The 27684-nt window shown below is 42.2% G+C and overlaps 1 protein-coding gene across 2 annotated transcripts; it reads right to left on the bottom strand.

Annotated features, from left to right (window-relative positions):
- Positions 1-254: 254 nt before the first annotated feature.
- On the bottom strand, positions 255-27684 carry FAM20B (FAM20B glycosaminoglycan xylosylkinase). 2 transcript variants are annotated; one of them, XM_076339659.1, is made up of 9 exons: positions 27649-27684; positions 26742-26874; positions 18973-19503; positions 16124-16210; positions 13533-13642; positions 11123-11294; positions 8189-8380; positions 5826-5885; positions 255-4065 (listed from the first exon to the last, which is right to left on the bottom strand). In XM_076339659.1, the coding sequence occupies exons 3-9, from the start codon at positions 19347-19349 to the stop codon at positions 3834-3836; spliced, it is 1230 nt and encodes a 409-aa protein (XP_076195774.1). In that variant the 5' UTR covers positions 19350-19503; positions 26742-26874; positions 27649-27684; the 3' UTR covers positions 255-3833. The 2 variants fall into 2 exon arrangements, with proteins under 2 accessions (XP_076195774.1, XP_076195773.1); XM_076339658.1 differs by lacking the exon at positions 27649-27684 and having other exon boundaries at positions 26742-27044.

The following is a 27684-nucleotide window of genomic DNA, read 5'->3' as shown; positions in this document are numbered from 1 at the left end:
TATTTGCCCTCTGAAGACCACTTAAAGCTAGATGTGTTCTTGTATCACTTTGGGACACTCTTCTTAAACACACCTTTCCTTACCAACGAAGCTCTTGCAAACAACCTGCACATTTGACCCCACTCTTGGAAATAGATGACTGGAATAAATACCATTGATAACTATTAGTGAAGAAACAACCGTGAAACATCAGTAGCAAAACACTTTAAACATTCAGCCCACCGCATGTTGGAACAAGAGAGAGAGAGAGAGCCTTAAACAATCCATCAATGTTGCTTTATTAAAATCTTTATTCACACAATGTTGCTTTATGCGGAAACTGACCCTGGGGGATACAAGTAGAAAGTCATGATTGCATTCTGTTTTCTTACTAGCAACCTCCATTTGTGCAGCTGCTCCCAGGGGCAATCCTCTGACAGCTCCAAGAGGGGTGTCTGTTTCAAGCACCCTGCTCCAGCTGCCACAGCAAATAAATTACCTTCTTAATAAATTAGTATTTTTCAGTTGAAGTTTGTTTGGCAAGACACACTCCAGTTCATTAGCTGCTGGAAGAGGAGCTGACTGCAGTGTCTCCTCTAGCCCGACTGCTGACTTAGGAAGGAGGAGATAAATAGCAGATGGCTGATGGTGCTCTCTTTTTAATTAGTTCTTGATTTCTGTGCTTCAAGCGCTCTGATATTACTAATATCTGCTACACAACCATTTTGTAACATCTGGAACCAGCAAATTACAGTGTGCACAGTGAACAAGAATTAGAAGGTGTCATGAAAACCTCATCGACAGAGCATAGTGCCTGCCTCACAAATGATGCTATTTTTCAGAGATTCAAGCAGACCCTGTTTGCATGTGGGTGCTGCTTCTGATTTCCTTTGCAATGGTTACAATTTAAAATTTCTCAGGGGTCTGTATTCAAGCAAAACAACAATCACTGCCAAAATGCCAGGGATTATCACAAGGCCAAAATCGTATCTTCCTGATTTTGGGTAAGAGAGGAATTTATTCTTCTTTTCCTGCTGCAGAACACCAAGCTCCAGTGGTGTTTACAGTGACCACAAGTGTCAATGTGACAAAAAAAGAAGAAAAAAAGCAACCATTTCTTGCTTCCTCCTACTGATGATGCCAGACTTCACGCCCTTTGTTTACAATTAAACCAATACAGTGCTTAAACCTTTGACATTCATACCAGGGGAAGACTAATCCCTAGGTTCCATCTGACAGCAAAAGCTTCAGCTTAGAGCCCTGTGAACAAGCAATACATAAGCCCTGAACACTAATTTAATTTCATAAGGACAGACTTTTTTTAATCCATTATTAAATCAAATGTAAACAATAAAGAGTGATCAAATATAAATCAAAACTTCAAATTTCGGTAGATCCTTCTCAAAATATTAAGTGCTCATGATTAAGCTCAAAGAGAAGAACATGCTTTTAAAAATGCTACAAGCCACTACCATGTGCTTCACCATCTCCCCTTTGTGTAAATCATCTTCAATTTCCAACAGTTTATGCCAAAATGCCTCAGTATGAATCTATTCTGCTTCAGAATAAAAGCATTCACTAACCGTCTAACTGTTGCCCACAGTACTTCCCAACACTGTCTCGCTCAAGCACCGAAATCTGACTGCCAGCCAAGCGACAGGCCAGCTCAGCCAGCGAGGGAGCAGGGCAATCCCTGCGTGGCTCCTGCCCACGCTCACCATCAGCTGAGCGCACTCACTTCTGCCCTAAGAGAACCTGCAAGGCACAACCCATGCCGGTGGGTTAAACTCACCGAAGGACCATGGCTTCTAAAACATGTTTTGTATTATCAAGTACAGCAATAAACAGGCACTAGCTTAACACCAGTGTCCTAAAAGCTGGCTGTGCATTACAGTCCTGACTAGTAACACCAATAAATAACTCCACATCCCATCCTGACTGTGGGGCAGGTCTGTGATGTGGCGAAGTCCAGAAGAGATCTAGAAGAACATAAAATTCAATTTCAGCTGAACAGTTGCATTCTACTTTCAAGATACTCTGCTCAGGCAATGACAAAAAGACTTCAACAAAATAAAACTGCATTTTTAAAATAAACTCTCTAACACCTCTTCTATCGGGTATGGCAGCAGGAACAAGAACAGGAAACAGCTCTTTATCTGCCTGCCACACTACTGCAGAGCTAGAAAGATTTTGACAGACAAATCAAGGAAAAGGCCTTAAACTGACATTTTTCTGCTCTTGCTCACAAGTTCAATAATATGTAATCACTTTGGGAAGTGAGGTCTTTCCTTACTTCTAAGGACCATACTGTCTGAACTGAAAATCGATGCAAACCTGTTAAATTTGGAAACGTAATGACGAAGCCACTTCCCTTCCAGAGACACAGATTCAGACCTACAAGTGTGACAAGTTTTACAGCCACAAGCTCATCTGCAGTGCAGGCTGACACAGTGCTGAAGGATGACAGGACTAGCACAAGATGAGTGCTACAAGTCCGCCCTGAAAAAGCTCACTTGCACCAACTCTCCCCATCTATGGCAAAACCATTAGGAGTGAGGACCCCAGGATGACCACCCCGGTCAGAACATCACAGTGGGGCTTGTGGCAGGAAGCAGCTGGGGAAGGCAGAAACTTACTGGAAGTGCTCACAGCTTCAGAGCTCAGCCACAAGCCAGGCCAGGCAGATGGTGGGACTGAAAAACTGCTGGCGTTCCACAAAACAGCAGCACTGAGCTGTGATTACAACATCGAGCAGCAGGAAGCTCCCTCCATATGAGGTGATGAGGAAAGACCAGAGCTCAGGGTTCTTTCTACTCTTCAGGGCCTTGCCCACGGCTGTTGGTTACTGGGGAAGTCCAGCAATACACCTCTCTCTTGCCAGTGCAACACGCCCAGATTCCCCAAATTAAATAGGGCATGCAGTAAGCAGCATGTCCTCGCTAAATGGAACCTGCTTCCAAGGACAGATTCTGTCCTCCTTCTCAGCCACAATACAATGAAAATTTGGTTAATATGGACACAGGATTGCAAGGATATTTCCAACACTCAGACCTTGCCAGATTCCTTGTAAATGGAAAACAGTGATAGGACATGTGGAAACTTACTTTAACCCCTTAATTACCAAGTGCTGTATAACCACCCTGTCCTCCCCTAAATCTCCAACCCTGTGGATAAATCTTCGATAGGACTTCAGCGAAAACACTGAAGCATTATCACATATGAGGCAAACCCCATTCCCAGCCTTTTATCGAGGAAAAGACAACTGAGCAGCAGAGGTCCCCTCTCCCACCCCTAATGGCATTCAGAAGAACATTCCACCCCCTGGGGGGGTGGCACAACTCTTCAGTCTAGTAATTATTTTATTCACCACTTCCTCTTTCTCTAAAGAAGCAGTAAAATGCTTAACCAGCTCACAGCTGATTATGTACAACCCTGAATCAGACAAAAACTCGCAAGAGTATATGTGGGGAAGAGAATGGGAGAGGATTGTACTGTTCATCTCCATTTGTCCCCTCTAGATTCAGTCCACAAATTAGTGTTTGTATTCCACACGCTTCCACCAACACCAAGAGCCATTTTTATCCAGTGCAATGTCCACTGCCGGCAATGGACACACCACAACGGCCAAGATGCCATTACGGGTACTGAGCCGTCCAAGGCTCCAACTTCCCACCTCTCACTGCTGTCAGCCCAAGGTAAAAGCCAGTGTCACCTCTGTTTCTCTGGCTTGGAAGCTTTCCTGTTCATTTCAACCCATCTTGGCCACAGCCTTTCCGAACCGATTGTGCTGTTTTTCTATCGCTTTTTTGTTTGTTTGTTTTTAAAAAAGGAGTTTCATCTGTGTTCCACTACAATTACAAATGAGACAGTGTCATCCTGTCTTCCACCAGCACAACATCTGGCCCAAACTGGTCTGTGCACTGCTTCACTGTAGCCAGAATGCTGAGAAGCCGCTGGTCTAGGGCATCCAGATGAGGGTCAGAAAGCACTGGTGAGATGGGGTCATGTGACATAGCAGTTTTTAAGGCGGACTTCAGTACTCCATTCTTCAGGTAATTGAGTCTGTTCCAGGTAGAAACCCGTATGCTGCAAAAGAAACAAAGATGTCATCATACCACTGTCCAGCTAAAGTCCCGTCGGCAATACCAAATGCCAACCTCTTGAGGGAGCCTGTTACATCATGATTTTATTTAAACAGAAAGGAGTCTTATTACAAAAGTGGTTTTGGCATGGGAGGGTCCAGGTATAACTGCATTATATGCAATATCTAAGTGAAACGTGAAAGCTGAAGGTGAGGAAGAAAGAATCTAATGTGACGTTAATTCTTATGTTCTACAGGAACACTTTCAACCGCTAGCAAGGAAGTTCTCCAGTCCTGAAGCCTCCCAGACACAGTCTGAAAAGGAAAGGAATGGAAAGAAAGTTAACAGTCTGGCTGTTAATTCAAAAACAAAACTCGCGTCACCTCAGGAAGAGCATCACTGACCAACAGTTAATCACAAAGGACGCAAGTCAGTCGACTGAACTTCCACAGAAAGTGAGCACAGCAGTGATCTTTCTGCTTCACTGGCCATTGAACTTGTTCATGTTAGCCCATCTAAACTGTCTTGTTCTGTGAAGTCTCTCTCCCCCAAATTCTTGTGTTTTAGCACCATTGGTCTAAACTCTTGGCTTTTGATGGCCTCCAAAGAAACCAGCAATATAAGTGTTGTAACAAACCTACAGTTAAAACAATTATACATATGACTTTTTATATGGCATTTGCCTGGTATCAGAAAGAAAGGATGTGTGAAAAGCAGGAAACTGCGAAGTCTCTTACATAGATAAACTTCTCTTCTGGTTGCATTTGGGAGAATCTAGATGAGAGAGACTTCAAAAGAGCCTCATAAAACAGGAAATCAAAAACGCATTTAAAATTAATGTAGGAAAACTAAAGACTTTGAAAATTATTTACTTTAATTATTCTCCATATGGATTTTGAAAGAATCTTGCTGAATGTAGGCCAGGTGTACTGTAGCATGCATAAAGCCTTGCTTAGCACAAGCAGGGGGTGAGAGCTCAGGCTTTCTGCAGAGTTCCCAGGTTTCACAGGCCCCAAGGAATCTGGGAGACAGAACCCTCCAAGGACAGGCTCAAGGAACTCTCAACTAAATGCTTAATTTGGAAGGTTTAAAGGAGTTAATGTTATCTTGAAATAACAGATGCAGGAAACAGATATATATTTTTCTTCCTGGTACTTTTATCTATTTGTTAATGAGAAGTAGCAATGGCCTGGTGAGAGAGCAGCCACAGAAAACAGAAACCAACAATTCACAGCCTCTAAAAATAAAACTAACAAAAACACAGCTCGCAAGGCCAAAGCGGAAACAAAATCCTGCAAGAAACCTGCAAACCTCACTTTGAAAGAACTGCCCTGAGCAGTGCTGCAGTCTTGTTTAGAAAGAGCATTTGGAAATGAAGGTAGTTAAGTTGCTAGACAGGTTGAGTCCTTAGCTTCTGTCAGGGAGAACTCAAACTGTGATGTGGACTTTTATTCGGCAGGACCTGGATGCAGACAGCTGCAGATGCAAAGTACCTGTCATACTGACTAAGGATAGATTTGAACCAGTGACCTGGAGGCAAGACTACCTCCTACAGTCTACCGTCTGATTTACTACCTTAATAAAAATGTATTTCTCAGCTTCTTGAGCAGTGACAATGCATCAAAAATAGTACCTCAAAAAAGTAAAGCACTATGTACCTGAGTGAACATTTTCAGGTTGCCAGGCTTCAAACTTAATTATATTGCACACCTAAGGGCAGCAACTGCATAAGCAAAGCAACCGTGATCCCTGCATTTCACTTACATGCAGCACTGATAAAGAGGAGCCAAGATGCTTCTTTCATCCAGGGCTGGGTTTCCAAAGCTGAAAAGCAAAATTAAAACCAAGTGAACCAGTTGAACTCCTAATGTTGTTCTCAACATCAACAGATTTATAAAGAATTCAAAAAAAATCAATACTAGGCAATTTCATGCTCCAACAGCTCAAATCATTTAAATTAAAATATAAACAGGCCATGACCAATTACAGATATAACTCTCAACAGCATCAGCTAATGTATCAGATAAATGGAAGCAACATCAGCATACCTAGCTCTTTATCAGACCAAGGCACCTTAGAAACAAACTGCAGAGGAGTTTAGAAATTGAGCTCATCTTGCAAAGCAGGGGAAAGGAACAGTTGGCATTCTGGACATAGAGAGTGGGAGCTTTGCCTGTCTGACACAGTTGGACAGGGAATGAATGAAATAGCAGCCACGTGCTGTTTCAGATGGCCAAGCTTAGATCAACAGTTCAACAAACAAGGTGATCAACTTTAACATTTCATGGTCACACTTTCTAAGGGAGGCCTGCCAAAAGGACTTCATAGTATTTCAAGCTTCATCTAAACACGTGCTTTTTTTTTTTTTTTTTTTTTTTAATAGTTTCACCCCCCTTATAATACTGTTTTCAAAGAACTTTCCCTTCAATAAAGATAACTTAGTCTAGGAGTCTGGCATTACTCTGCTCAAATAATTCTGTTATTAGTAGCTTTAAAACTGGAATAAGCTCCCCAGGGAAGTGGTCATGGCACCAAGAAGCATCTGGACGATGCTCTTAGTCGTATGGTTTAGTTTTAGGTAGTCCTGTGAGGAGCAGGGAGTTGGACTCTACGGTCCTTATGAGTCCCTTCCAACTTGAGATATTCTATGATTCTATGAAAAAACTGTCCCCCATCCCTCATCTCAAAGGAGCTGAAAGAACTTTACTTAAGCTTTCAAGGAAACAATTTACTTCTGGGCCTGCAAAGCCCCACCAGAAATGTTTTCATAATGTTATAAGCATGTACCATAATGAAAGGTCTAACACGACCTGCCATATTCACTTCCAGTGACTAATACATTAACTTCCTCCTAACACATTGCCAGAGCGTTATAGAAAGACAATTTTTGCCAAATTCACCTAAAGCAGTCTGAAAGCAGCAATAATTAAGCAGTCCTAAGGTGGAACACATCCTGCTGACATAACTGAAGGAGTGTTACTGAACAGGCTGATGCATAAAGACAAAATACTCAACTCAGCCACTGCAGACAAATTAGAAACAAAGGAAGGAAGGAAGGAATCCACTATACGAAAGGCAAATGGGGAAAGAAATGGTAACTCCAAGCCTTTCAAGGATCTGTCTAGATCAGAGGTCTCAACTGCTGTGTACACTTCGTACAAGTGGTATGCAAAGCCACTGCAGAGCAGAGCCTGGCACAGGAACTGCCAGAGCTAACCATAGAAGCCGGTCCATCCACAGAAGGGGAAACTCACTGCTACTGCGGATGGTAGTGCCCATCAGAAAAAAAAAATCGGGAGTCTCTGGCCTAAATCATGAGACAGAGGAATTGGTTATCTTTGTTTTTAAGAAAAATCAAGCAAATTGTTATGATTTAAACAAGGCTGTATCTTCAATAGGATTTTTAACTTAAACTATACCAGTCAACATACAAAAACTATACCAAAGACAGAACAACTCACAGTTTAAACACATACGCTTAATAGTAAAGTTTGGCCTCATGAAGGACTTCTCATCAGTTCCCTCAGTTACCACATGCTTCATTTTTGTTTCGGAAAATAGTTAATGTCCACGCTCAGGACATCATCATATTTTGCTCTCGGTATCAGTTCTATCTCCATTTTAAACTTTTAACCTTTTAAAAACTAGAACAGACAGATCCAGAGGCAGGGAATACGAAATTATTCAGAGACATATTTTGAAAAGATCTACTTTTACTATGGCACTCACTAATACTCACTGGTAAATAAAAAATCATAAGTTTTTAATCTTCCATTAATTAAAAGCATAAAAGGGAGGGGCTTTTCTGGGGATAGGAGGAGAGACACAAGCAAACCTTTGAAAGTTGCTTGGGTAAAAAAAGGTCATACTGTGCTAATTTGGGCGTTTCTGTAGTTTGAGTAAGACTTTGCCCAAAGCAGTCACAGTATCTAGAGCACAGAGCAAGCATCACAGTCTTTAAAGGACCCTAATATTTGATGAGTAATTTCTGATTAGAAGGAGAGCTTTGGATTTTTAGCACAAAAGGTATTAATGAAAAAAATCAGTGAGAGAAAACAGAGAGATACAGAGCAGATAAACGTGTATCCTTGTGCTCACCACTGCCTCACCACCAGGATTTCCCTTACCTTTTGGCATTATCCAAGAGGATGAGCATACTGGCTCCTTCATCATCCTGGAAACTCTCATAGTGATGCCGGTCAGCATTCCCAATCAAATAGTCAAAGATGGCGGTGTCAATGATATCAAGGAGACGGGGGCCCGAGTCATAGGGCGAAGTCTTCTTCACAGCATCACAATAGCTTTCGTCATACTCCCACCTGTGGGCCACCAAGAGAAAACAAATCAAATCTTCAAGGAATGCTCCATCATTGCACACCAACGGTATTTATAGCTGCCCCTTCATTCACTTATGAGTGCGTAAAGAAAAGGTGAGCACAGCAGTCAAGGCTATATAAAGAAGAAATGGCTAGACAGAAGTGTTTTATTAAAAGAGTAAATCCTGTATTGACACCCTAGCGTATGGAGCAAGCTATAGTTTCAGTGCAAGGTTACACATCATCTTCCTACAGGAAACAAGGTCAGATTTTGCTTCCTCACTGCTCACAATTCAGCAGTGGCCAGGCTGCCTCATGCCAAGATGACTTGCTTCCCTTGATTTCCTAACTAAGGACTTCAAGTATTGTGTCTATTTCTATTGCCTTGACCTGCTTCCATCAGTCTTGCTTTCCAGTGATCCTCTTCCATTTTTTCTTTCTAATGCAAATAACCTCTTCACAGTTACTAATGACCTCCTCTGTCCTCAAGAAGGGCCTCCTATGTGTTCATTCTCCTTCACTCACAGTTATCTCTTTCCTCCCCACTTTCCTTTCAGAGCCTCTCCCCTTCTTCAATGGCAAGATTTCAAGCTTCCCTTTTCTCTCCTCTCCTTCTACACATAACCTAGGCATGTACTTGTGGTCTTATAACACACGTCATGTCTCAACTCCCCAAAGCTAGGATTTTAAATCTTCTCATTTTCTTCTTCACAGTTTCCAAAGCTATTCAACACCACCACCAAAACAGCCAAATCTCTGGTGTATATCCTTTCTGTCTGTCAACCTAAATAACAAGTACATCTATAACATCTTCCATGTAAGGACTGAAACAATCCTTCGCAAAATAGCAGTTAAGTTGGAAATGCCTTAAACCATCTGTGAACTGGAAACAGAAATGGAGGAAACACAAGCTGGAGAGACTCACTGACATGCTCAAAATTGCAGAGAGTCATAAAAGCAGGGAGAAGATCAGAATTTAACTACTAGAAGTGCCACATACCCCACCTCATCTTCTAGAGGTCTGGAGCCTAAGCTCCCAATATCCCATCTTTCCTCCAGTTACCCAAATCAGAGCAGACAAAATTTTATCTTCTCAATGTTTTTGTTAACACGTCACACACACTCCTCAAATGCCGTCTCTAGTTCCCTCTTTCTTTTGCATCAAGGTCCAACTCACATTCAACTTACAGCACAAACCCACAAGGCAAAAGTCTCAGAACGTACTCCTCCTTGTACTAGATACATTTTCCTTTATGCTACACCCCTCTCTCCCTCAAGTGTTTCTCTTTCTCTCATTTTACTTTAGATCAGTACTTAATCTCCTTGCAACAATTCTTCAGATATACTACACTCTCTCTTCTCATTTTTCATTCAGTCTTTCAAGATAGACCTTTCTCCGACATTTATTTCTGATCATTTACATTGTCTTAGCATAGGACTTCAAAGGTCAGGGATTTTATCTATTGTCCATTAAAAATTATGTACACTAATGTGACTATAAGAATTATGTTCAAAAGGTCAACTCAGGACAGAGTAGAAGCAGCTAGATCAGAAAAAAAATTCCTGCAGAGTTATTTTTTTCCATAATTACCAGACAAGAAGGAGAGCATGACATCTAGAACGTTTAATTCTCCTGATGCTCCCAAAGTGAAAAGCACAACATGACAAGGTGCAAAACAACAGAACCATGCAATCCCATCTGAATGAGGCAAAAGCAAGTAAGTTTAAAATACAGCAAATATCAAATCAGCATAGGTATCAGGGTAAACTCCTGTATAAGCAGGCAGTTTATGATGAAAAACAGCCTCTCCAAAAAAAAAAAAAACCACCTCCAAGAAATTCAGTCAATTCATTACTGCAATTTACTGTGTACTAAATACAGCTGATTTTGACCTGTTGAAAAGGAGATAACATCTGCTGCTCAAAAATCAAACTGTATATTTAATACTCTAAAACAATTCAATGAAGCCTTTGGATGAGATTCTTTCTGAGAAGAATCACATCATTGGAAGTCAATGGATATTTTAGATCAAGGACTAAAAAACTTTCTAGTCACCTGTCCAGGACACAGACTTGGAAAAATTTACTAAGCTCAAAACCATCTGCTCTGGTCATGGCAAGAACATCTCCAACCCAAATAACCCAAATATTTGGACATGTTACATCTGCATCTATTGTACAAGATTGCTAGATCCCATGTTTGTCCTTCTCTGAAAGCATTCTTTAGATGCTGAGCATGGTCACCAAATACTGATGGTATTCAAAGCAAAGAAGAACTTTTCAGTGCCTACCTACTTAAGCTAAACCAGCTCCACAACTTTTGAAACAAACTACAAGGACCGTGAAATCAGGTCTGGCAGAAAATAGCACAGTGCTACTGCATTTTAGTGGGCCACAGAGAGGCACAGTGTCAGAAGAAGGTCTAGTGGCACAAGAGTCGAGTCTTGGTTTGCCCAGGGCCAAGATTTTCAGAGCTTGGAGTGATTGTACGGTGGAGTTATGTTCCAGGCAAGAAGTATAAAAAGGACAGCACTTAGTATCGTGGAAAACAATGAAGCTTGCTTTCTTGCTCATTTTAATTTAAATCTCATCCTAGACTTCTTGGCTTCTACTGTCATACCAAGAAAGCTGTCAGCAAAACTCTAGGTTTTGAGAACACTTGCTCCTTAATTAGCCACTGTATTGCAAGGGTAATTCTAGTACAAATTATCATGTATAAGGAATAAACCTATCATGTTCTCATACCTGGCAAGTTTGCCTTCACGGTAAGTCCTACCCCATGGGTGCCGATGCTTCTGAAGAGGCCAGACATCTGGTAGCCAAAGGGTCACTGACCCCTCCATGATGTCTCCGTCTGCACAAGCTGGTTCTGTTTCCCGACAATAGTAGCACTTCCCATAGAAGCAAGTGTTATTACCTTAAAAAAATAGTAATAAAGAGGTATCAAAAGAGCAGAACTTAATCCAAGGGATGCCAACTGGCATGCAGGAGCATATTGTTGCAGCAGAGCCTTCCCTGCAATAGGATTTCACTGCACTTGACCTCATGCTTCCTACCTCTGAGAGGGAGAGGCTCAAGAGATTAAACAGACATCTATTCATTCAAAGCAACGTTAAAGACTAATATTCAAAAGAGAGAGTAATTATATTTTCTAATGTTTTATCACACTGAGAGTTAATACAACATTGCACTATCAACAAGTTTTTGTGATCCCTTCCTAGTCCTTAGGACCTTGACTTTGCAACCTTAGCACTCCTTGGTTTTTAAATTTCACACTTTATGTGTCAGACTTCTCACTCTTTTGAAAAAGTTGACCAAAAAGAGACACGTGAAAGAAGACTAAGCAGAACTCAAATGAATTTGGAGCCCCAAGGCCTGCCACGCATCTCAGTTACTTAAGCTGACTCAGCAGGAGAAACACAAACGAGCTGTCATTCTTATATGACCTAGGAACGCAGATCTGTCAAAAGTTTCACGCGTGTCTTCTGACAGGAAAGGAACAAGGAAACCCTGCAGTCTTTAGTCCATTAAGGCCTATGTAGCCTGTAGTGTACAGTAATCTACATTAGATTAACATTTTTAGCTTAACCTTTTCTATTTCACCCTTCTAACCTGCCTTCACTTGACTTTTGCCAAGTCAATTCCAGTTCCATATTCACAGATCTTCTTCCAAAATATTCTTCAACTATGTCTTACTTCCTTGTGATTCCACTTATTCCCTGTCCTTTCTTCCTTTGGCCCTACATCCAACATCCTCCCCAAACCAGGCCCAGCTCACTGACAGATGTGTTTTTCACTTTCCATTCTTACACCATGACCCCAAATCCCACATCACAATTCCTTAGCCAGCCAGCACTCCTGTGCAGTCCTCCATCCAGACCTGGCTCTTGTGCTCCTAGTATCACAGTCAGACAACTTGAGGACATCAGAGAGAGGACCATTTACAAGACAGAGCTTGCAGCAGACCAGATCTCTTATTTGTGTGGAAAGCCCTGCAAGTCTCTCTTCCTATCCATGGCCTGCAGCAGGTCTAGCAAGAGACAGAATTCTTTGAGATTCTAGCTGCAACTCTAGCAAATCTGCAATGAGTATGCATGAATTATCTTTTCTTCAAAACCTCAGAAATTTGGTCAAATTTGGGTTGACAAGAGATCACAATCTTCTCCCCAGATCCACCCATTTCTTTGGTTCATGCTCTGCAGAACAGGTGGTTCCAAGGAATCTAAGGAAAGGCAATGAAAATTTCTGGAGCCATACTTTTCAAGTCAGCATTTCTGCTAGAAAACTGCTTAGTTATCTTGGCTGAAATTAGAAAATGTAAAGTCTGCCTGAGGCAGACACCCAATCTGAATGCAAAAAGAGTTTGGCAGGGCAGAGCTACTCTCATCTGAAAGTTACACCTTGTAACTGAAAAGTGTTAGGCAAACTTAGTAGGTGAAACTACCAACAGTGCTTCTAATAGAAATATACACAGGCACACATATTTATCAGCTGTAATAAACAATCATCTCTAGAGTCTTCTTATTAGAAAAAAAAAAAAAAAGAGCCATAATTGGATATTTTATGAAAGCCTGAAGAAGTTAAGGCTGCAGCATAAGTCATTTCTTAGTGCTTAATGACCACCTGGTAGGAGTTCACATTAATAATTCCCATTAAGTGCCCTTCACAGCATTATTACTGTAAACAACATACGGAAGTTCTGACACATTTAGTTATGAATGCTCAGCAGACTCTGATATAGCACAAACAACATCTAACACCAACCGATGCATCAACTCTACAAATTATCCCAAATCACCACTGTGTTCGTGTTAAACACAATCCCATTTTTTTCCTTTCAGGACTAATCATAGACTTTTCTAACCACCTCTGACAGCAGAGAGAAAATTCTTACTCAAAAAATCCCATCTGTAACAGCAGCATGAGGGAACACAGAGAAGTTACAGAGGAAAAACTGCTTGGAGAAAATCAAGTCCTCCTCCCCCACCAAATGGGGTTATACAAGTGTTACGATCTCTCTTGGCACAGAAAGAGACTTACCAGCTTCCTGTATCATAGTTAACTGTTCTATAACTGTGTCAGATTCCCATGGTTCTTTTTCCTTATTAAACACGTTTTTCTTTACTGGGCTGCACAATCCATGGAATCCACTTACCCACAGTCATGAAGGTACCCAGAAGCTGCTCTGTGGCAACTGGTTTGATCTCTGTACGTAGATTCACAAACCTGCCAACCACCAGTGGAGCTCGTCGGAAACCCAGAATTCTGATTTGGGTTGAAAAAACATGACATGAGAATTTGCAACATAGGCAGCAGTTCTATATTAAAATAAACCAAAACAAAAACACAGTCTCTGTGCCACTGTCTGAAATTGAGATGACTGAGACCAAAGAACAAAGTTGGAACCCTGCATCAACCTCTTCCCTTCTCCAAGGCAAAGTAAGTAAACTCATTTTTCTTAAGTGCCTGGATGTTAAACTTGCTTTATAGGCCATCAGTGACACTCATTTATTAGAGCATTCGCAGCAGAGCAACACAGGATGCACCACGCTCCAACTCTCAGAAATCAGACCTCATACCAGAAATATCCATCATCTGTCTTGTGTATAGGCTGAAGCAGTAACCATTTGGCCTTTGGGCTGGTCACCTGGAAGGATCATTTATAACTCGTGGGAATTACTATCTATTAAAATGTTATGTTTAAGCCTAATTCAATTATACTTGAAAGTAAACAATCTAGGAGTTACTTTGTTTGGCATGGGGGGGAGAAGGGAAGAGAGAATGGTAGAACAAAACTGAATGCCTGAAGTGTCTGGAAAAAAAGAGAGGTGGGAAGAATAATCATAAAACTTGCAGTCACAAGATCCAGGTTCCACTCCCACATCTGCCACAGTCTTTGCTCTGTGACCGCAAATGGTTTGGGTATTTGTAATGGAATTTTAAAAGCGCTTAAAGGAGGAATACAAACATCAGTACAATGTCAGCCCCAACTCTCTTAATGTACTTTTGGTACTTTTTGCATCTCAGAAAGAGAGACTGAAAAGGGACTGTCCCTTCTGAAAAAGGGACAATCTACATTCCACAGAGATACTGGGAGAGTCACTCTAACAGCTGCAAAGTATTTCTTTTAGATATTCAATGAGCAAGTCCCCTTCCATAAGTATAAAATACCTCTAAGAAAGGGCAACGCAAAATGTCTGCCTGAACAAATCATGTACGCATAAAGATAAAATTCATAGCCAATACAGAGAGTTATGTACAGCTTGAGAAAATGCAGGTGTTCCAAGAAAATAAGCACAGAGCTTAGATCTGGAAAACCTGTCCCTGTATTTTCAGACCCATAGCTGAAAGGCCAGTATCCTGGATAGCACAGCCTCCCCACTAGTGGTAAACATACAATATGATTCAGATACTTCTTGAAACAATTGCATCCTCGGGTAAAATATGTAACTGTCACCATTCAAAACAAAGGTACACGCTAAAGTTATGTGGGCAGGTAGCTTCTGCCAGGTAATCTTGGAAAATATGCAGGTGCATACCCACAAAGAGAGGAGAAAGGCCAGAGAAACAAGCACCAAAACACAGCCAAAGAAAAAGCAAGGAAGAGCTAAGAAAGAGGGGTTTGGACACTGGAAAGAGGCTTTACCATGTTTGATCATTGCTTTTTCAGGGAAACACAAGTCTGCATTTTTCTTGAAAGCACAAACGGACAACAGACAACTGGCTACATCTTTTGGGTTTTTGGGGTTTTTTTGGTCTTAAAATACCGTGATTTTGGCCCGCTACCTAAAGATTGCAACAACAGCGATGGGTATTACACAACTAGTTTTACACAACTAGAATTACTAATTTCCATTGCCTGTGCAATCAGTTCCACAGATGAATTAGGACTAACATATCTTTTACCACCTATGAATTCAGTCACAGTGACAAGACTCTTATTTATGTACTACGAAAGGAAGACTAAAACCTCAGTTTAAGTTCAACCATTCAATTCTTTATTATATTTGTCCCTCTTTATTCCCTTTCCCATGATTTTAAGTCTCTTCATATAAGAATGTTTCACATCTTTAATTATCTTCAGAAATCTTCTCCAAAGTGCCAACATAGTCCTCTTATAATGAGGAGACCAAGACTGCACTCATTTATTCTAGATGAAACTGCACCTTTAACTCGTATTTCATAACTATCAACATTCAGTGTTTGGTAATTTCTGTCCCATTCTTTGTATATCCCGTAACTTTGTTTTTTTTCCTAGTAATTGCACCTCCAGCTCAGGTCCACAAAACCACCTGGATACCCCTGAATACAATGAATATATGAATAGCTGTTTTTCCTCTAGAATGCGTTGATTCATATTTAGTCTAGACTAAACTGTTAGTCTAGACATTAGACTTAACTTTTTAGCATACTGGACATTAACTTAGCACATACATTCAGCATTTCACTCTTCCACAGGATTTGGCTAAGCTCTTTCTTACGTATAATATGAAATATCAGTGGTTTCAGTGCTCATTCTCCTTTTGAAATTTTCAAACAAATAAATGTTAGAATCTCGCACGGATCTTCAAAATGAAGTTTCACAAAAAAGCTAATAATTTTTATTTTTGGCTTCAATGTGATACATTGGCAGGTTTAGAAATAGCTCACATCTGAGGTGTGTTCTTCAAGGGATCCCTTTTTCCCCAAACTCTGAAAAAGCATTTACCAGAGACAATAAAACCAGGTAACCCAATAGTTCCATACCTATCCAAGTGAAAGGCTGCCACTTCTGCATTGTGTCTGTCATAGCCAGCATACGGTTCTCCTTCCACTACATAATCCCTGGCATATCTGTAATTGAAATAAGTCAAATAAAGTGATTCATGCAGGATTCCCATCAACTCTGCTGTTCAGAGTAACAAGTGCAATAACAGTACTAAGTTAAACAGACTCTGGGTCACTTTCAAAATGATTGCCAATGGGAGAGGGAAAAATTATTAATGAGATTAAATAGCGTACAGACTGCTGAAGTTGTAAATAAGGAGGAAAGGGCAGTCATGTACAGTGGTCTCAAGAGCTTGGGAAGCAATGCCCATTCAAACTAATGAGTTTGAATTCAACCATATGCCAAGATACATCTAAGAACAAAGAGCACAGACCCAGCTACAGAACAGGGGGCTATTTATACTAGAAAGCAGCAATTCCACAAACGATTCTGGGGTTAGAATGGATTGTTAACATGAAAATACAATCTGATATTGTGCAAGAAATGCCAAATGCAATCTTTAGTAGCTAGAAGATCAGCAAGCGTGAACCTGAGGACAATACTGGATATAAAAAGACCCTTTATTCTGGTGGAAAAAAGACATAATGAACAGCAAGAAATAGAAATTAGATACTCATTACAACAACAATGGTATATTTTGGTGAAGTGGTAGGCTTTTTTTTTCTTTTTTAACAGATGTTACTTAAATAGTCAAGGCAAACACAAAATTCTGGGATTCGCGACATTTGAATCAGGTCTAGATACTGCTTAAGAAGCATGCTTCAGATAAGCATAAAGTACCACAATCAATACCGAGCAAATGGGTGAAATGCAATACATTTTCAAATAAAGTAAGGCCAAATTAGATTACCTATTTTCTCATTTCCATCTATGTATCAAATTGTGTAAACTGGATTATTTCCAACAGACTCCGAGTTCAAGCAGTAGCAGCAACAGTATAAGAGAAGCCACAGTGCTCTACTTTGATGATTTAACCCTGCTCAGAGAAGATCTGGGGCAAGACGACAGTCCATTTCATCAGTCTGAGCAAATGCTTTAGCTTCTCTGCAAGGCAGCTCAAAAAAGAATTAACCAGTGTGGGACGGTATGGAGTTTTTGGGAGGGGGATCTGACAGATTCCCGCCAAATTGGAACTTAAACCAAACAAGCATCTTATTTCACATATACCACTAGCATGTGATGGTAGCAACTATTAATCATTAGTAACTTAGGCTGGATTTCAAGTAATTTTGAAATGAGACAGCTAACCCTCAGAACATGTCCTTGAAGTCGGGTCTTTTGTATGTACTTACAGCAGGCTTTTGAAAACATGGTCACATTTTGAAAGCTGCAGAGCTAAAACTTATTGGTAAAACACAACCAAATTCTTGCTTCCATGCACAGCAGGCATCTAGTCCTTTCTAGAGCAAAGGTAACAAGAGAATTCATTCTTTCCCAATCAGTAAGTTTTCTCAAAAAGGTTTTTAGTAGTAACTTTGACATACCTTTCAGGTCAAAAGCCAGTTACATAGACTATCTTGCAATGACAGAACAAGACTCTACCTACAAGCCTAGCTATTCAGCAGTCACAAACAGAACATGGGTCTACCAGTACGGCTAGGGCCATACTGTCTAGCACTCCTATAAACTGCCTAGCACGCCTACAAACAGTCCCAGCTGCACATATCCTTAATGGAGCATAGTCACTGTGTTCGCCTGCACAGACATTCCATTATGGGAATGTAATTTAATGCTTGGTGAAACGCTTTACAGCACTCACTTATACAGAAAGCACTATAGAAATGCCACGTCTTGTTAGTGCATTTATTGGACAAGCCGCCTGCTGTACCACCAAGACTTCTGTGTGAAAGGTTCACACTGTTTTAACACAGCCCAGCCCCACAGTGAAGCTCCAGCCAAACCAGTAACTGACCATACAGAAACAGGGCTGCGAATGCAAGAAGTGGAGGGCAGATTTTTTTTTTTCCTCATTCTCTAATAATTCATTAGCATGACAGAAAAACTTCATGCTTGCTCAACCCAATATCCTTTGGAGAGAGAGGTACTCATTCTGTGACGACAACGCTTTACATTTGCAGTGCACTCCCACAAAACACACCTGCCTTATTTTTTTACATCTATCTTTCTCCTTTTCCCTGAAGGCAAACAGTTCAAAAAGCTTTACAGACGTGCACAAGACTCTTCATAAATGTTCAATCATGTCAAATTTCCCTGTGGATCACCGTAAACAGAGACCATACCAAGGAAGTATCACTACCCGCCCATTCTTACATTGCTCCTCCAGTATTCACTATTGGCAGACAGGAAACTCAGGGGCTTTCACTCTGACCTACCAAGCCATTTTTACAATCTTCATGTAGCTACACCAGACACCCAGGTCTACTTTTAAGACCACTGTCAACTTCCACTCCCTCCCTGTTTTTGAACTGCATTCTCTCATGGCAGTTTGACGTGACCCTTGCTCAGAAAGAGTAGGCAAGACTTGCCTCCACACTGCCAGAACCTGCACTTCCACAGTCCAGAAGATACTGATCAGAAACATCAGGTTAACCAACATTCCCTCAGGACTGAATACAGTGATTATTCTTTTAACCTAAAGACAGGCTGTTTCGAGCATCAAAGCTATACAGCCTGAGAGACAGCTGGCACAGCAACCTAATGTTACTAAGAGGACCAGCAAGGCTCTATACTGTCTGTCTCACAAATAACAGAGTGGCCGTTCCATTTATGTGTAAATTTGTAACTTAAACATTAATGCAACAACATGGAGATAAAAAGAATTATACATAAAGCAGTTATTAATTCAGTCACTGAAGGCAATATTTACCTCTTGGGTTTGAAGACAACCTTCTGTCCTCCTTCAAGTATTAGCAAAGCTTTTAGTTGGGTCCCTTTGTATCCCACATCAGCTTTTATTATTTTCTTTGTTGTCATGGCATGCATAACAGCCCCTAGCTCAGGCGTCTCCTCGGGATACACCTCCCGGGGCACCACCCATTGGGCTGCAATTTCCCAAGGGGACTGCAATGTATGGTCAAGTCGGGGGTCCAGTTCTACATGGAGGCTTGCCATCATACGGTGAAAGGCACGCTGGTCCTCCCGGTTGGCAGCTGAGGTGTCCAAGTTGTCAAGGAGGAAAACTTTTGTGAAAATGAAGATGACAAGGAGAATGGCCAACAGCACAACTCGCTGCTTTAGCTTCATGATGACCTTCAACCCTTCTCCCCTGACCCTTTCTTCCAAGCGTTACAGGAAGTCTATTGGCAATCAGGGTGAGGAAGGGGATGTTAGTTAATGAATTTCATTCATAACTTGCATTGTGAAAGAGGTATCACCACTGAAGCATCTTCTGGTACCCCTAAAAATAAAAAAACCACAAACTTACAAAACTGCATTCCTGCAGATCCCACCAAACTCAAAATCAAGTTATTCTTGAAACATAAGTCTGCATTTATGTACACTTATACCCTAAAGCCCAAACATTTCTGTTAAAACACAGGGGGTTTGCTGTCTTCCTGTTGCCTTTCAGTGATCTGCACGGAAGGGGAAATTGCCTGATAGCATCTCTACACAGCTAAAATCATAACAGCTGCAACTACCATGGGCAGGACTTTTGCAGAGAATTGTAGTTTAAGTTCATGGCTCCAATTTCACAAACATTTTTCCATTAGTAAGAGAACCCATGACCTCTGGTTTCCTAAACATTTGTCCCTGAAGAGAAAGCTCCCAGGTAGATTTCCCAACATCTAACAATCGGTGAGAATAGCTGCACAGCCTGGTTTCCTGAAGGTACAACACATAAGGACAGAATAGACTTAATTTGTTTATTGCCTCTCATTTGCTGCCACTATAATTTACCCATCTTTTTTCCATTCTTAAAAAAAAAAGAAAAAAAAAAGGGGGGGGGGACATCTATACTTCCTTGCGGTTAACTATGTATCTTCTGCAGTCAACTGTAAAACCAGTAACCACAAAAAATATACAAAATATCCGTAATCTCAACACCAAATTAACAAGGAAAAAAACCCCAAAACACTAATACTGCCTCTTCTCAGAAACCTCACCTAAAACACAGTTAAAGCCACATCTGTGTTTTTATATTCACAATGGGCTGCAAGACACATCTCACCCCTCAACAAGCCTTTGCCAGTACAGCGTTAGCATATAAGGACCACATAACACACAATCAACTGCATTTCAATTACGAAGACAGACATTATCTTCACAATATTAGTTGAACGTAGTCAAAACCCAAATGGAAACAGATACTAAGGTGCATCTCTGAGGAACGCTCAGAGCCAACAGAGATTTCTCTTTGCACAAGCTATGCTAATCACGGAAACCACAAATGGCACCCTGAGCTGTGGTAGGACTAATATAGAAAAGCCTTCTCATGAGATTTAACAATAAGCGTAAAAACCAGTCATTATTAATCATGTCACTGGAAAAACAAACTGCACAGGCTAAGTTAATTTACCAGCACCAACCAAAGGACAGCCAGACTACAACTTGCTGGCCAAATGCAGATCACAGCCATCTTCGCTGTCTGTGTGGACACCGTGCCTCGCCTGCAAAGGTCACAGGAGGGTACAATGGTTCCGAGGGGCCTGAGCATATCATTGAGGTGCATCTCCATCGAAGACTGAGGCCGTGGCAAACAGCAGATGACAGTAAGGCACATCCTTTGAGTAAGTCATCAGTGCAGAATCAGGTTTGGCACAGTGTAAGAGTACTAGTATAAAAGCACATAAAAGCCCAAGAATGACTCCACAGCATCTTAAATAAATTTATATTAGGTCTATAGCAGACCCACCCTACCTCCCAGCTACGTGGCTCTCCCACCTTCCTGTGCGTCAGTGTTAGCACTCATACAACCCAGCTGCAAGACAGTTTAACAATCCAGGTTGCTGACCCACCCAAACATTAACCACCTTGTTTGGTTTGTGTGTGAAACACCTACTATTGCTAGGTTTTGAGCCAACGCACAGTTTATCATCTGACTACAAAACACCACTACTGGTGCAAGTCAGAGAGACAAGGGAGGGTGGCACAGCAGCTCCAATAGTGGGACATGACCCATCAAGTGTCTACAAAGCCTACCTATCTACAGAGGGGCACCTTAAGTTACTCAAGTCAGCACTGTCACCTAAAGAATGGCCCTGCCTTCCACATACTTCCCATGTTCATGCAATGAACTCCGTGAAAGACCTGATCAGTATTAAAGCTTGAGCATTTTTATTTATTAATTTCTGGCTTCAGCCCTCCTTCCCCCAAATCTGGTTTCCAACATAGTTTCACAAGCATCTGAGAAGGGCACACCACGAGGCCAAGAACAAGTGTTTCTCCCGGCAGCAGCACTAGTGCAGGTAAAACTACAGCCCAGGCCACCCAACAAAGAATAAGCAGCTGAACCACTTGGAAACAGTCACAAAGAGCCCACCAAGAGGGACATGGAAATTTGGTAACAAACTGTCAGATCATCCTATTTTCAAAACCACTCTTTTCTGCACAGCGACCAAGCTGAGCACCACTCAACTTACAGGTGACACACTCTGACAATGCAGAAGCATGGCTTTTAGCCCTGTTTACCATCTGAATTTTTTTGCCATCATTGTCCCGCCTCAGGTGACAGCTCAGTTCAATTTGGCCCTTCCCACGTTACACATTTGCCTCTTACATACTTCCTATAAAACCTGTCTGCTGAAGCAGGAGAGAAAGTGAAAGTCTCCTAATGACAATGAGTTAAAACTGAAATGTGAACAAGCGGTTTAATGTTAATAGCAACCACTTACAGCAACACAAAAACCCCATGAAGGGTAGAGGGTAGGGTGAAAGAAGGCTACCAAGTCTCAGGGATGCTTCAAACTAGTACTACGGTCCCCTGTTAACTATATAATACTGATTTTAATCTAGTGGAAAAATAAGTGCTTGTGCTAATAGTGAAAGACAACAAATCACATGTTTATATGGGAATCAAAACATACTATTGTTCATCTCAGTTCCATTTAGGTAGCCTGTATTTCTCCAAACAGCACATCAATCTGCATATTACACTCTGCAAGCATGAGAATGAGAAGCACAGACAAGGAAGATGCACCTGACCTGAAACCCCTCGTTCTTGCAAATACAGACTCACCCAGAAGGAGAGCCCTAAATAATAGTATTGTTCTTGAATCTAAGAAAGCAAGCAAAGCGGATCAGGCTGCAACTGTACCCTCTCATTGTAACTTCATAATTTCACTTCTTTAAAACTAGTAATCCTAAATCATTTTGAACATTGCTGTTATCAAGATCTGCTTTCATTCATTTTTAAAATCCATTAGAGTTTGGAAAAAGTTACACAGAAGAACATGGTTCATTTCAGAACAGTTACTTCTCATTATGAGATACGTACACACATACACATATATTTTAAGAAAGCCTCACAGCCCAGTGTTGGCCACGTAAAGCACGGGACAGAAATGTTTCATACCTTTGAAGCTCAAGTTGGGCACTCACTTCCCTAGACTGACTTTCAGGAATGCTGAGTTTCTCTAGGGGTATTCTTTTTGTGGGAGGGAGGAGAATATAACTGGAGCCACCACTTAAACTAAAGGTCACTTAGTTTATCTTTTGTGACAGCTTTGAAACTAATTTTGGCTGAAAACCTCCAACTATGTAGATAGAATTTACAAAAAAAAAAATTTGCTATAAGACATTTCAGTAATTCCCTTAACTGAACAACCAATCCTTACCCAACGTTTCTCCCAAAGTTACACAATTACTCCTGACATCCCAACTAAACCCCTACCCTGATTTTGCTCTCTGTAGCTTTAAGCAGGTGAGTTGGCTCTGACTTTTTACTGACATCTGCCGAGATGAGTCATCAGCTGCTTTTCTCCAACAAACACGACACCCCTGAGGTTGCTATGCAATCGATTTCACACGCTAGCTGCAGAGCCTGCACGTTACTCCTTAGGTGCCAACATTACAGTCCTTGCTGTATGAGCCAACAAAAATGCATCCCTTCATGAAGAATTTTACCGCAGAGAGCAAGAACTTAAGCTTTATTGTTTTAAATTGAAGATGGCAAGAGTGACAGTGTTGAGGTGTTGTAAGAAAATGTTTACACAGTTTTGGAAGAAGTTAATTTCAAGAAAAGGACAAGTCTTTGGAAGTGACTTGGATTGGAAAAGGAGGATTATAAAAGCTCAGGAAACGTGAAGCTGGTCCTGGAACGAGGACAGAGATGGGAAAGGTAGCCACAGAAACAAACAAAATAATAACAAAACATAAGAGTCGTGTGAGTATGCGATGCACAAAATTATACTAGATGCTCTTTGAACCAGAAGGCATCAGAGAAGGAAAACCCCAAATAAAGTTTTCAGAAGTCAAACACGTTTTAAGCCTCCAACCAGAGCTAACATGATACAATGACAGACTAATCCCTGTATACCTACAGTCCCAGAACAATACACATTCCCTCCTGCTGTTGGGCAGCAGCCACTGATCTCTTACCAAAAAGTCAGGTAACTCTAAAAGTGTTTTGTTTTTTTCTTTTATTTTTTCCTGAGCTTCTGCTTAGCATTATCTCCAGCTACCATTACTAAAAAAGAAGACATAATCCAAAGAGTTTTGTTGCTTTACCACCCAAACTCCATCTCTGTGTCACAGCAGTACAGAAAAACCCACTTCCCTCTACCATTTTACCATACCCCTGATCAATGAGGAAAAGAAAATAGTCAGAAATAAACAACCATATCAGCTTTTTAACAGTGTAGTCAACTGGCAAGTTTGCTTAAGAAATGCTTCTGTTTTTTCACTACCTCTTCAGGATATTTCCTGATAAATTTTGTCTCTCATTACAGCCAGGTCTGTATTCTCAGCAAGTAACAAGTCTTCCAAGTCAATATCCAATTAACAGCATCTTCTAAATATCACGGTGGGGTCACTGTGCACACAAACAGCTGAATTAAAGCATGCCCACTGGCATTAAATACCAACATCATACCACTTTACTCCCAGTTCTAAAAGCAGCGTGAAACTCGGCTGCTACAAACAGCAGCAAAATCACAGCTACTGTAAGCAGCCTACGAAGTTAGCAGAGGACCATATCTCAGAAAACAATTTTTATTAGAATCACGAGACCAATACTATATCATGTATCATAATCTCATTTTTATATCATAAAGCTAGAAAGCTGCTATCTCAAAAATACTTGTGTACAATTTGCAAGGACTTTGTTATGCTCCAAATGACAAATAAGGTCTGAGGGCAGGCAAAGGTTTGGTCTGTCAGCACAAGGATACAAAAAAAAATCACAGCTTGAACAGATGCCAATCTGAAATAAATATGGTTAAGTATACTCTAACTCCTGTTTAAATGCAGGTTTTCTCTTCCTAAATACACTATGCCTTTTGGGATCTCCTATGAAAAGGACTTTAAAAGTTCTCCAGTAAATCCTGGAAAATGCCTTGAAGAAACAGTATATACAGTAGTGACATTTTCTTCTTCCTAAAATGTACTTCAGTCTCACCAGATCAATCTTTCTTCGTATCCTCCCCTCTTTGGCTAACTCCTTGGTAGCTCATGCTTTCCCTCTCTGTGTAAGCCTTGTTATTTCAGTTTTCACAGGCAGGCTCCCACAGACCTTTGCTGAGATTTTTCAGACTCATTCTATCACTTCCACTCTCTATATGCTGCCTGGTTTGTGTACGAGTTTAGTAATCCAGTGGACAAGGTTTCACACATATTTACTTGTCTGCTATTTCTCCATCTCTTTTTCTGTTAAAACCCCTGCTATCTATAGGCAAAATCTTTGCAACAGTCTATGCTCAAACTTTCCTTTCCACATGCACAACTGCACCCCTGGTTGAGAGCTACAGTGTAGACAAAATATGAAACATCACAAGCATTTTAACCACTGCATTATCTATACCTATAACCGTAAAAGTCAGTAACTGCCTGACATATTCTCACGCTTCTGAGAGAAATGAAATCATTTTGTCCATCTGTCTGTCCACCTTGCCTCATTATATTCCTTACTAACTTTAGAATCCATTACCTACAGTCCTGCCAAATTTATCAGGGGAATACATCCATGAGCTTTACAAAAACAACTGGCCAGATGGAAGGCAGAAGCCTCAAGAAGCCAAGGAAAACTCCGTATATATCCTCAACCTTTACCAGCAGCCGGCTGGCCACTCAGCAAACAGGAACACCTGGCTCAGCTGGCTGCACAAATAAAGACGGGGCAGATCAGGACACAGGTGGCACCTGGGTGCAGTCCTGGGGAGAGGGAGGCTACCAGGGGACTGAGCATGCTAGGAGACAGGCAGGAGTTACTATGGTAGGATGTGGCAAACAAGTCCCCAGGAAACCAGGCTTCGTTAATTCTCCTCACAGAACAACTTTCCTTCAAGCACAGTTTCCTATGGAAACAAAGTTTATATAATCACACTTTTCACCAGTAAGCTTTTGGAGCCATTGGCTAATTTCAAATACATCTGAGAGAACAGTAGATGTTTTGAAGACAGAGTTCATGTGTTTATGGGGAATTGGCAGCTGGGGAGCGCTGAGGGAAAGGCTGCAGCGTTAGCTCAACAGTTGTCTGTTCGCCTTGGCCATCTGGGCAACCAGCATGCACACAGCTGGTACACGGAGGGAGCTGGAAACACTGTATGAGAAGGAAGGAATTGAAAGTACTGTAAAGTGAAATGGTATGGGACATGGGCAGGAGCCGAGGGTTCCGAAGTGGAGGGTGCTGGGACCTGATCAGAAAACAACAGAAAACATGCCAGTTTCAATACTAAGGAAATACTCCCCCTTGCCCCCGTCCCAGTACTGAAGTTCCACCTGACCATCACGGGCAGACATACAACAACAATAAAGCAAGCTGGAAATGTTTTAGGGAGCCTTGTTCAACTTGGAAGTGAAGCCAAAGCAGTGAGAAAATCCTGTAGTTTTCCTTCTCAACTTGACATTCTTACATTTATTCAGTTCATTCCTAAGATGGGCACCAAAAACTCAACCTGGGTCTGGATACCCATCTGACATTTAGCAACAACGAGCCTGTCTCTGCTATAAGATAGCACCAATCCATTTCCCTTACTCCCAAGAAGAGAGGCAGCAGACAACGAACCAGAGGACAAGAGATTTTGGTATCAGAATTGAGCTGCCAACTTTGTTTAATGTGTGAGAAAACAAAATCCACCTCACCCTCCTGAGATTTTGGAGACAAATCTTGTTGCAACTAAGTAGGTCAGACTTAAGGACGTAAGAGGTGCATGCAGTCATTTTCAAATTAAAATAAGACCACAGTATTAATGCCCTGTTCTGTAATAAGTACCAGGTGGGATCTATTCACATGGAATTCACTGCAAGACTAGAATTTTACAGCTTTCCCAGTGTGCTCAGACCCTAAAGCACAGATGTATATTGTAGCACCAGGGCCTCAGCTAGCATGAACCAAAACAGCTGTACTGCTTATAGACGTCTGTATCCAGAAAGGGTCTAAAGACAGATATCCTTTAAAAATGGTTAAACCCACAGCTTTGACAACTACAACTGGCATTTCTGCTCAACAATACACCTTATTTTTCACAACCTGACAATAACCTTAGCTAAGGTGCAAGTGGTACTCAGCGAGTTGGTCCATTGTGCAGACGGCTATTCACACGCGTGAGTACATCGTCAGAAAGGCAGCAGGCTTCACAGCTGTGCGGGGTCCTTTTCCCATCTGAAAGCAAGGCTCCAGAAGAGGAAGGAAATGTAAGAGCTCAGATAAACATTCACGTCTGCTCTAGCGATATCCGTGAAGTCCTTAACTGACCACAGATGAAATCGAGAGGTATTTTGGGAACCCGATCTTCCACAACCGTAGAGGTATTTCCAGTGAGGCGGATCTGCGAAGACCGAACATGTCCCACGTGCCGGAGGACCCAGCCGTGCGCGTTTCAGCGCGCTGCTAACGCCGACCACAGAGACCCGCGGCACCGCAGGGCGCGGCGGCGCAGCCAGACCCTGCGGGAGCCCTCCGCGGGGCGCAGCCCGCCCCCGCCCCCTCCCGCGGGGCAGCTCGGCGGGAGGCCGCCGCTCCCTCCCCCCCGCCAGGCCCAGGCCCGGCGGAGCAGCTGCGCACCTGCGCGGGCGCGGCACGCCCCTGGCCAACGGCCGCAACGGTTCCAACGGCCCCTCCTCCCTCCTTCCCTCCCTCTCCGCGGGGCTCCTCGGCCGGCACCCAACCCCCGCGGCGGCGGCAGACGCCCGACTCCCGCCGGCCACCCCGGCGAGCAGGCCCGGCCCCGCAGCCGCTGTGCCCCGGAGGGAGGCGACGGGCTGTCCCCCCCCCTCCCAGGCCGGTGCCCCGGGCAGGGCGAGGCGGCAGGGGCGTGCCCGCCCCTCAGGTGCCACCGCCCCGCAGAGCCACGCAGGCAGGCGGGGGAGCGGCCTCCCCCGGCCCCCGCCGCCCCCCGGAGCGCCGGCGGCCCGCGCCGGCCCGTCCCCCGCGCCGCGCCGCACTCACCCCGCCCGGTGCCCGCGCTCCATGCCCCCGGCCGGC

Source organism: Aptenodytes patagonicus, chromosome 5 (genome assembly GCF_965638725.1).
Source record: "Aptenodytes patagonicus chromosome 5, bAptPat1.pri.cur, whole genome shotgun sequence".
NCBI classification, from domain to species: Eukaryota; Metazoa; Chordata; class Aves; order Sphenisciformes; family Spheniscidae; genus Aptenodytes; species Aptenodytes patagonicus.
Note: the sequence above shows the minus strand (reverse complement) of the source record. Positions and strands in the feature narration are given on the sequence as shown.

Coding starts and splice junctions, on each gene's coding strand:
- FAM20B (XM_076339659.1), bottom strand. CDS start 19,349: ATGAAGCTAAAGCAGCGAGTTGTGCTGTTGGCCATTCTCCTTGTCATC. Junction 13,643..16,123: donor GCAGCCTTTCACTTGGATAG/GTATGGAACTAT, acceptor AACCCAAATCAG/AATTCTGGGTTTCCGACGAG. Junction 4,066..5,825: donor CCTCTTTATCAGTGCTGCAT/GTAAGTGAAATG, acceptor TTTCTTTTGCAG/CATACGGGTTTCTACCTGGA.